Below are 10,116 nucleotides of genomic sequence, written 5' to 3'. Positions count from 1 at the left end.
CTATGGACAGCAACTCATGTGACCCATCTATTTGAGAAACAAAACTCAAACACACTCTTTAGTTATTTTATAATATTACATATCTATAAAAAATTTACATTACATATGTGAGTAACCCAGGGCCTAAAAAGGTTTGGGTACCTCCGAAAAATTTGTCCAGACTCATTTTTTTAAACTAACAAATTAAAAATTTGATTTTTTAAATATAAAACGCTACGTGGTAAAGTTTTACTCTAATGTTATATTCATATTGATGACCTTTAAAATGACTTATGTTTTACTATTTTTTAGTTTAAATCAAATAAAGGGGATTTTTGTCACTTTGGGGTAAAAATTTATTCATTAGTTTCAATTTGAAAAAAAAAAAATATGTATATATTTATATATAAAAATCACGACCATAATATGTGTAAAATACCATAATTAAGTCATAAGACAGAATTTAAATCGAATGGATTTCCAATAGAACCAGTTTTTTAATATTCTTCAAAAAATATATGTATATATACATAAAATGTCTACAATTATTTCGTAGAGTTAAATAAAAAGAATATTCGGGGGAACAAATCACATGCATTGAAAAAATTCTGAGGTCTTTATTCTTCCTGTTGAACTATCACGGGACTCATAAAATTCTTCCACTATAAAAGATCAATTCGGGTATTTCCTACGTCGTTCAATAATCTTATATAATTCAAACAAAAATGCGAAATAAAAATATACTTTGCTCAAATAAATAGATTTGATAAATTATCCATTAAATATATATTTAATTCATTTCTTATGTAACAATTAAAACTTTTTATATACCGAGATAATCTTTGCGTAATTTTTGATTTAATGTCTGTTCATTTTTTAAACACACAGAAACAGATTTGGTAATATTATAAATACGCTAAAATGTCATTGCAAATGCCTTCTAGAAGTCTCTAGTGCCTTGGGGATCATGTGATTCAATCCTTCTAATTAATTTTTCAGTATTTTTGCAGACGAATATGAAATCAAAGCATCATTCCACTAAGCATGTTCAATTTAATTTACTACAACGCTATTTGGATATTTCTACGTTATATTAAAAGAATAACCTCAAAAAAAAACAAAAAAAAACAAAAACCATTTTGAATATTTGATGATTAAATAGCCAAAAGACTTTGACTGTTGAACTTGATTGAAGTGTGAATTTACTTTGAATTTTTTGGAGTAGTTGAGAAAATGCCATTATCAGGGGAGTGCAATGTAAGTATCTATTAAGTTATATATAATGTTTTATCATGTATTAGAATTAATTAATTAACTATGAAATAACATGAATTTATGATGTACCTATTTATATTTAATTATACTTTTTTTTTTTTAAATTAAAACTATTCCATTTTCTTATTCCTACGTATTGAAGAACATAAAAAAAAATGGATTTTAGACACAATGAAGATGTGCCCAACAGCTCTGATTTTTAGCTCTCCCTACTTTTAAGAAATAACTTTTCCATAAAAAATTCCATTTTCTTTAAGTACACCTGGTCCTATATAGATGGATCTCATCTTTTAGATAAAAAAACAAACAAAAAAACTCAAAAAACAATAACAACAAATAAATGCGTCACATCAAATTTTCGAAAACTTTTTGGGGTAAACAATGTATAAAAATATACATAAACGCAAACAATAAATAATATTTTTATTTTTTCCTTAAAAAACCAGTTTCCTACCATGAAATTTTACTTCTTATCTTTTAACCATTAGAGGTAAAGATATCTTTGAGACTTCTCCACCTTCATTGGAAGTCATTTGATTCCCTCATTTCGAATCGCCCTTTCGTTTGGAAGACATCGTTGTTTAAAAATATTTATAATAGTTGTAAGAATATTTAGTACCAATATATTCACCATGAATGAAAATGGATCTATTTTGTCTGAGAAGGTAAGTCCATATTTATACAAGTACATATGTGCTGCGTCATCATAAATACAATATTGAAAAGGAAAAAATCATAATTTGTTTTTTTAGTTCATATATCTATATTTCATAGGCATATTTGAGTCAATAAAAGGCATTGTAGTCAAATTTCTGAGTTTTAGCTATAGTTTAATACCTTTATTGGATAAAAAAGGCTAAATTCCCACAAATATGGCCTTTTAAGTATAATTTATTTCATCATACTATTATGACGATCAATTTTGACTACTTTGAGTCTAATTTAGAGCACATCCAAAGGGTAATAAGGATAATTTCTTGATAAAAATGGATGATAATTTGTTGTTGAAGCATAAAAATGTAATCCCTACTCAATTTTGAGAAAAAACCTTCTAACTTGCTTTTGTGTTGACGGGGCACATATCTCACTTGTAAAGGAGTTTTAATGGATTTTGTAGGATTCTTGATTTTTTTGGATAAATCCAATATAATTGTAGCTCTGTAAACAATATTTTTACAGCTATAATTAGGTTTAATTTGGTTTTTGTAGCCAAGAACAAAGGGGGGATTTATTTTATACCTATATAAATTATATATTAACTATGGTTGGACGTTGATAGTTATATAAATATCAACTATATGAGAGTAACATAAATTACTCCATAAAAATATCATTGTATAATTTGCTTCATTTACATCATGAATGATTTATCTATGTATTTCAATAGTAAGTGAAACAATAAAATATCGTTTATAAAGTGAATTTTTAAAATACATCATATGATTTTAGTTATACCTGATTCATCACATGATAGTACACTACATATCTTATTCGAAATTAATAAAGCAGAGATTTTCAGGTTGCACGCGTGTAAATATACTCATGAGTATTAGTAATAACATCAACTCTTGATTCTTTCAATATAAAAGGATGTTTTCTTCAGAAAATTAGGGGATTTTATTTTGTGAACATGAGATACAATTTAAATATTCAGTGAGTTGATACAATTTGAGTATTCAGTGAGTTGATACAATTTGTATATTCAGTGGGTTGATATAATTTGACTGATTTTGAGGCTAACTTCTATTTTTTTCAAAAAAATCTTACTATTTGTCGTCAACAAGTCTTTAAAAAGTAACATTGATTCAAATTAAGGGGCATCTAGCTGGAAAATATTTTAGTTTAAGAAATATCAATGGGGCAACATATATATAAACATGATATATTTTATAAAAACAAATGAATGCGGCATTAAATGAGGTTTAGTAACGAGGATTTGTAGCTAAGATGAGCCAGAGAGCAGTCTAAAGACTAAAGTACTCCCTGGCTCATCACGTCAGATTAAAAACTTCTCAAGTTGCAATTATTATTGCTTCATTCTTAGGGAGAGAACATTGAGTAGCTCTGTTTGAGTAGTGTACTCAGGAAAAATGGAGAGTGACACTAAAGATTGATTGGAGAGTTATCTTCTGTTTGTCTCTTCCCTGACGTCCAATAAATCCGGTCAATATAGGGTATTACTGCTAATATATATATAATCTTACAAATAGAAGGCAGGGGATGGAGGATCTCAGTTTGGGTGTTTGAATGTCCTTGTAAATAAAGTTGGATTTAAATAGATTAATATTAGTATTGATATTTATAAATGTTTTTTTCTCTTTTTCAAAAACAAAATCATTTTTCCTTCTCAAATTTATTTTCTAAAAAAATCACATAGATCCAGATCAAGGACAGTATTTTTAAATTTTACAAAGAGGCTGGTCCAGACCGAATTAGTGAAAATTATAAGGCTCAAAAGCAGACACTTAATGTCCATCATTTTTTTATAACATATATTGAGGATAATAAAATAATAATAATAATATTCTATCATTATAGCCCTTCCACTTCCAATTACAGTTAGCGGAGCCTACAGTTATCAACTGTATATCTATCACGGTTTTACCTTACTAATACAATAACATAGACTGTACAGTATTGGTAGCTGTCGATCTTTCTGACTCTTTTCCTCTTATCAGTAGTCTGAACGTTGATTGTTTGAATTCGAATTCTCACTTGTTAAGTAGAGAACAATTCCCATTAATTGTTGAATAAAAATTCCATAGCTTGAAAGAATTGGCTAATTACAAACAGATTTTAGTTATTTTTTATTTTTTTTGTTGAAAGAAAGGTTGCGAGATACAATACATGTCATGACGTGCTATATAAGTACCTTTTTTTTCTTTTTATACTTTATGACGCTTGGATCATGCCTCTTAATATAGTGGGGATATTTATACCATTGATGACTCTTCCTTAAACGTGTGGCTTACACCTAATGATCCTTTCATATCCTTTGCCTTTATGGATATTAAAAAAGATTATGACAAGTACCTTAATTTGAATTAAATGACTCTTTATAGTTCCTACCCATGAACCTTAAATTAGAAAATATTATACCTATATTTATGTATACACAAAAGTATATAATATAAATATATATTAAACTTAATTTCTTTACTTTCTACCGTTCTGGGATGTGTGATAAATATATAATAATATGTACTCTTGTATCTCAAACCCTAAAAACTCCCTAAAACACACATAAAATGTAACTCTCATAAAACTTAATTTGTAATTCCGTATCTAGTTTTATTTATTTGTTTGTTACACTGCTAATATCCTCTTAAGGTAATGATAAAGTTTATTTAAGTACTCATAATAATCCAAGTACCTAAAAATGAATTACTGCTACTTGTATTATTTCAATACGACACAATTGAGTATGATAATCATGATTTTTTGAAATATGGTATTTTTGTCTGGACACTTACGTGTTAAAATATGTTAATAATAATGATAAGCGATTTTAACTAAATATGATTTTAAGCCATTGTCCTTGATGTTGGTTCACTCCCATCCTTGAAAATCCTACAATAGGCTATTATATTCAAACATAATTTTATAGACAGATAAAATAACATATCCCATATTTGTGGTTTATGTATTTTAAATAAAATATTGTCCTTACTCCCCCCTCCTGAGGAGTGGATGTCAACACAGGTGATAGAAGGAGCATTTACCATGGTTTTTATTGAGAAATATAATGTAAAATTAGTATAGAAAATTCCATATTATGTACAGCACGGCGTTACCTCGCTAACCGAAAATATACTGAGTATTTTGCAAAACAACTGTCAGTGTTTTGCTTCTTTTCTCTTTTGAATTATAATTAGCTCTTTTCATACTGTGAGAAATTATCAGCAATAATTTAACAATAGTTCCATGGTTGGGAGAATTGGCTAACTAGCAGCTGATTTTTGGACCTTTTTTTTTGTTTCTTTTCAGGTGAAAGGCTGCCTGATACAATAAAAATAACGGCGTAAATGAAGTAGAGATCTTTAAAATAACAGTATATTTTCCTTTAATCTGTTGTCATGTATTTTCTTGAGTTGAGTACTCTTGTTGACTCTTCCATGGTTTTAAGCATCTGACTCTACGTAGTACAAACTTAAAAAGGGTATTACATGGATTTTGATTTTTATATTAATTTATGACTTCAATTCAATGTAAATTGTATAGAGTATCCATTAATAAAGTAATGTTTATTTCTCTATGATAATATAAATAATAAATCCACTTATAATCAGAAACAGCTGCCGATATAAAAAAATACAGAATACCATATGTTTTTTTTTTAAATTTCCTCAGCCTTTGTAGAGTCGAGGTTGAGAGTTGATAAATAACTACGTGTGAATATTAGAAGGAAAATCGATTTCATCCTAAGGATTTATCATGACATACCATTCTACGAATTAAAATGCTATCAAAACCTGAACATGTATATGTTGATTTATAATGTATAGTTTATGTATTTCCATTATGAATCTGTTTGTTTGCATTAATACTAAAAGTACCTAAATGAAGTATGCAGATCAAAAGGAAATTAAAGTGATATATGTAATTCGCCTTCATCTCCCTAATTGTTGATAACAATTATGATGTACATATGTAAAGATGACTTGGTCTTGCTTTTACGACTCTCATTAAGTTCAACATTTATTTTAATACCTAGTAGGTGCATACGTATGTACGTCGTACCTCATAATTTTATTTTATTTTTGATGTTCATTTGAGGACATGAAGTTGCTGGAAAAAGCTTACTCATTTATGTGCAATAGACACTCCCGTTTTTGAGTTAATACTTTTATCCTCCTGCACGAAGATCTCTTCTCGAGAAAATCAAAAAACTGACTTTGACAAATTTATCAAACATAACGCAAGAAAATGTTCCTCCTTTTTGTACAAAAGCTATCACTTGAACATAGGTTCAATTTTGACATACAGTGTTACCATAATACATGTAGTAGTGTGTCCTTATTTATTTAGCCCGGCTTTATGATCAGTTTTATCGGTTCTTAGGACTATTGTTGCGTCATTCATTATTTATTTGGTCGAATCCTGTCTTAGGACTGGACCTATCGTTCCTTAAAACCGTCGATCATTGGGAATTTTTTATAAGATTTTTTATGGTTTATGAAGCCAAATGAGATATATGAAATATGTATTAAGATTATTCCACATATATCGGGAAAAATATTATTTTTTTCCTTAAAATATAATATAATACGAACATATTATATTTTTACTTAGTTACTTATATAATTTATTATGTTATATAAAAGAATAATTAAAAAAAGTACCACTCATTTATATTTCACGAGGGATCCATTTCACCTTCTTTAAAGACGGACAAGTGGGATTGTACTGGTCCACGGTCCTTGGACAAAATAAGAACCGAAACAATACTACTTAGGACTGTCAGTATTAAAAACTGATTATAAAAAGAAAAAAATGAATTTCAGTGACGTCATCATATTTTATATCATTTTAGGAATTATACTGGGCGGGCCTGATAAGAACCAACAAACACTAAATATATGTATTTAGAGTATTTTTTGTCGTTGCTCATTTGATTTAAATTGTTTTCCGTACAAAAATATCTTTTTTTTTTCTTTATAAAAAATGATCACTCATTAAAATGAACCTACTCTTGGGGTTGTAAAATATAGCTGGAACAATAGAAAACAAACAATATAGATTAGCCAGGATCAAAAAGATCATCAATAATAATACCTTATTTTTATGATACAAATTAATGATCCACGCCACAGATATAAAAGAAACATTGTTTTCTCTAATCTGTATTAATCGACTTGAGCTCCTGAGTTTGTGCACATCTCTAATTTTCTCTCTGTATATTCTTCATCGTACAAAATGGTGAGTAAATTGGGATTTTGATCATATTACATTGGCACATACGATAGATATATATGTATCTTTGATCGTAATTAGTCGTGTATTTGTGAGCCAAAATATTAGGATATGTTCATACCTTGGAGGATTTACTTTTTTTTAGTTCAAGTACGTCTCAAATATCCTAAAGCCAAAATGTAATACATCATAAATGTATGTATATTTGGTTGGATATATTATTCCGTTCATGCGCAGATCCTTCTACTCCGTCTATTTGCACTTCAAAATCAAATTCACTACATTTTTTTGAGTCCTTTTCATAGCAATTGAAATCCTAATGATAATTTTTAAATATTATTATTTTTTTACATATCCACGTAAACCAAAAAAAAAATGCATTTAAATACTTTGTTAAACATTATATAGAGTCCTTGGGTCCCAAGTAGTGCTTTAGGCTACTACTTTGTACTATGTGAGTCTTAACCTATAATCAATGCATGAAACTTTTTTCTTTCCTGGTCCTAGATAGAGAGCATAAAGGCGGACAAAGCCCTGCACGATCTACGTGTTCATCGGACTCTATTTAAATTTATATATATGTATATATTGATTAGTTTAGTCTGCCTTTTAAGTCATTACTTCTTCTGTCAGTGACTTAAATTCATCCGTGTGTTTGTTTATCTTTTTTAGCCAATTGCTATGGATAAGAGCCAATACATCCGTGTCGCTTCAAATACCTATGAAACCACAACAATTATATTTGGACTTAATGAGGAAACAGGATCCCTTGCGAAGATCCTTGTCTTTTTTAAGGTAAGAGTACTTAAACGTCCTAGACTTTTCATCAGAAAAAATATCTTTTGTAGGATCACGGAATAAATCTTCTTCACATCGAATCCCGTCCCTCAAAAAAGGAAAAGGGTCAATATGAATTCATTGTAGACTGTGCCATAAAGAATATTAGTGAATTTAATCGAATTTCCGATGAACTGCGTAAGATCACTAAGCATTGCAATGTGATTTCTCGTGAGTTCAAGGATAAAGTGGGTAAGTAATTGTTGTCTGGACTTTGCTGTATGATCAAATCATTTAATGATATATTTATGTATGTGGATAGATGCTGTTCCATACTTCCCTATGACCAAGAAGGATTTGGATCGTTTTGCTAATCAAACTCTAACTTATGGAGATGAGTTGGATGCGGATCATCCTGGATTTACTGATGAGGTGTACCGTAAGCGTCGTAAGGAATTTGCTGATATTGCAAACCAATACAGACAGTAAGCTCTATGACTAATTAATTAATTAATGACTTCTTAACCTGAAATGAATATCATTTTAGTGGACAAGAAATCCCCAAAGTCAAGTATACTGATGTGGAAATCAACACATGGAGAACCATTTACAGAAAGCTCCGAGCCCTACACAAGAAATACGCCTGTGATGAATTCAATCATGTTTTCCCACTTTTAGAACAAAACTGTGGCTACAACGAATATAACATTCCCCATCTCCAAGAGGTGTCCGACTTCTTAAAAGGAGTCACAGGCTTCACTCTTCGACCCGTTGCTGGACTTCTCTCTTCTAGGGATTTTCTTGCTGGTCTAGCCTATCGTGTATTCCACTCCACTCAGTACATTCGTCATCCCTCTTCTCCACTCTACACTCCGGAGCCAGACGTGTGCCATGAGCTTCTTGGCCACGTACCCCTTTTTGCAGATCCTGCCTTTGCAGAATTCTCCCAGCAATTTGGGATCGCCTCATTGGGAGCAAGTGATGAAATGATTCAAAAATTAGCTACCTGCTACTGGTTTACAATTGAGTTTGGTATTTGTAAACAGCATGGGGAATTGAAGGCCTATGGAGCGGGTCTCCTCTCATCCTATGGGGAACTGGAATACTGTTTGACAGATAAGCCAAAACATTTACCTTTTAATCCCTCTGTTACATCAAATACAAAGTATCCCATTACGGAGTATCAACCTGTTTACTTTATCACAGATAGTTTTGAGGATGCCAAGAATAAATTATCGTAAGTTCAAATTATCGGAGGAAATCAAAAACAATTTTTAATTTTTTTATTCATGATTAGGGAATTTGCAAATGCATCGACAAAACCTTTCACAGTGAGATATGAGCCATATACAGAGTCCATGGAGATCCTTGACTCCAAACCTCAAATCCTACGTCTTCTTCGCGGGATTAATAGGGATGTCAATACATTGACAGATGCCCTTGAAGATTTGGAGAGTATATAAAGATAAATTCCCCAAAATAATATTATATATTCATATAATAAATAATTTCATTTTTCTTTTCGTGTCTTTTCGATTAGTTCCATATAGTTATGTCTACTTTTTGCTATTCTCTGACTGTAAATATTTTTTTTTGACACAAGGGGATTTTACTTTTTTCTCCCAAGGGAAAACGTGTAATAATTACAATATGAATAACTACAAAAGGATATCAATTTGCTTATTGTAATTTTATCTATATATATGTAATTAATATTTTTTTCTGTATCTTCATTATGAATATTCGTGTTTGTATTCTAAGATAAAATATATAATTGTATCATGGATGAACTTTATACCTTAAGAGTTTCTTCTTATTAACTAATTGTTATTACTATTAGAAAACTATATATTGCAACTTTTCCTCAAAAAAGAGACAGAAAAAATATATGAAATTAACAGGTACTTTGGTAAATGAGTCAATCCTATTAACTACTCTTTATATGTTAAGTATCATACTAATCAAGTAATAAAGAATTTGAGGTATTCTTCAATGAAAAAATATGTTGAATAAAGTAAGGTTGAGTAAAAGGGGTTTATTTTGCTTGTTGGGTTTTAAATATATGACGTAGTTAATTTTTTTTTTATAGTATCAGGACCATAAATACTATCGCCTTTATCGAAGCAAAACTGTAATATATGGCATATTTTTAAAACAAACAACACTGAGTCA

The 10,116-nt window shown here is 29.7% G+C and overlaps 1 protein-coding gene across 4 annotated transcripts; it reads left to right on the top strand.

Annotated features, from left to right (window-relative positions):
• The first annotated feature begins 531 nt into the window (after window positions 1-531).
• Hn (phenylalanine hydroxylase) lies at window positions 532-9,739 on the top strand. 4 transcript variants are annotated; one of them, XM_040711878.2, is made up of 7 exons: window positions 532-660; window positions 979-1,236; window positions 7,840-7,962; window positions 8,016-8,196; window positions 8,267-8,429; window positions 8,492-9,181; window positions 9,242-9,739. In XM_040711878.2, the coding sequence occupies exons 2-7, from the start codon at window positions 1,213-1,215 to the stop codon at window positions 9,405-9,407; spliced, it is 1,347 nt and encodes a 448-aa protein (XP_040567812.1). In that variant the 5' UTR covers window positions 532-660; window positions 979-1,212; the 3' UTR covers window positions 9,408-9,739. The 4 variants fall into 4 exon arrangements, with proteins under 4 accessions (XP_040567812.1, XP_071744423.1, XP_040567811.1 ...); XM_071888322.1 differs by having other exon boundaries at window positions 534-660; window positions 868-1,236; XM_040711877.2 differs by lacking the exons at window positions 532-660; window positions 979-1,236 and adding exons at window positions 1,397-1,628; window positions 1,701-1,919.
• Window positions 9,740-10,116: the final 377 nt, after the last annotated feature.

Source organism: Lepeophtheirus salmonis, chromosome 5 (genome assembly GCF_016086655.4).
Source record: "Lepeophtheirus salmonis chromosome 5, UVic_Lsal_1.4, whole genome shotgun sequence".
Taxonomy (NCBI): domain Eukaryota; kingdom Metazoa; phylum Arthropoda; class Copepoda; order Siphonostomatoida; family Caligidae; genus Lepeophtheirus; species Lepeophtheirus salmonis.
Note: the sequence above shows the minus strand (reverse complement) of the source record. Positions and strands in the feature narration are given on the sequence as shown.

Coding starts and splice junctions, on each gene's coding strand:
- Hn (XM_040711877.2), top strand. CDS start 1,887: ATGAATGAAAATGGATCTATTTTGTCTGAGAAG. Junction 1,920..7,839: donor GATCTATTTTGTCTGAGAAG/GTAAGTCCATAT, acceptor TATCTTTTTTAG/CCAATTGCTATGGATAAGAG. Junction 9,182..9,241: donor GATGCCAAGAATAAATTATC/GTAAGTTCAAAT, acceptor ATTCATGATTAG/GGAATTTGCAAATGCATCGA.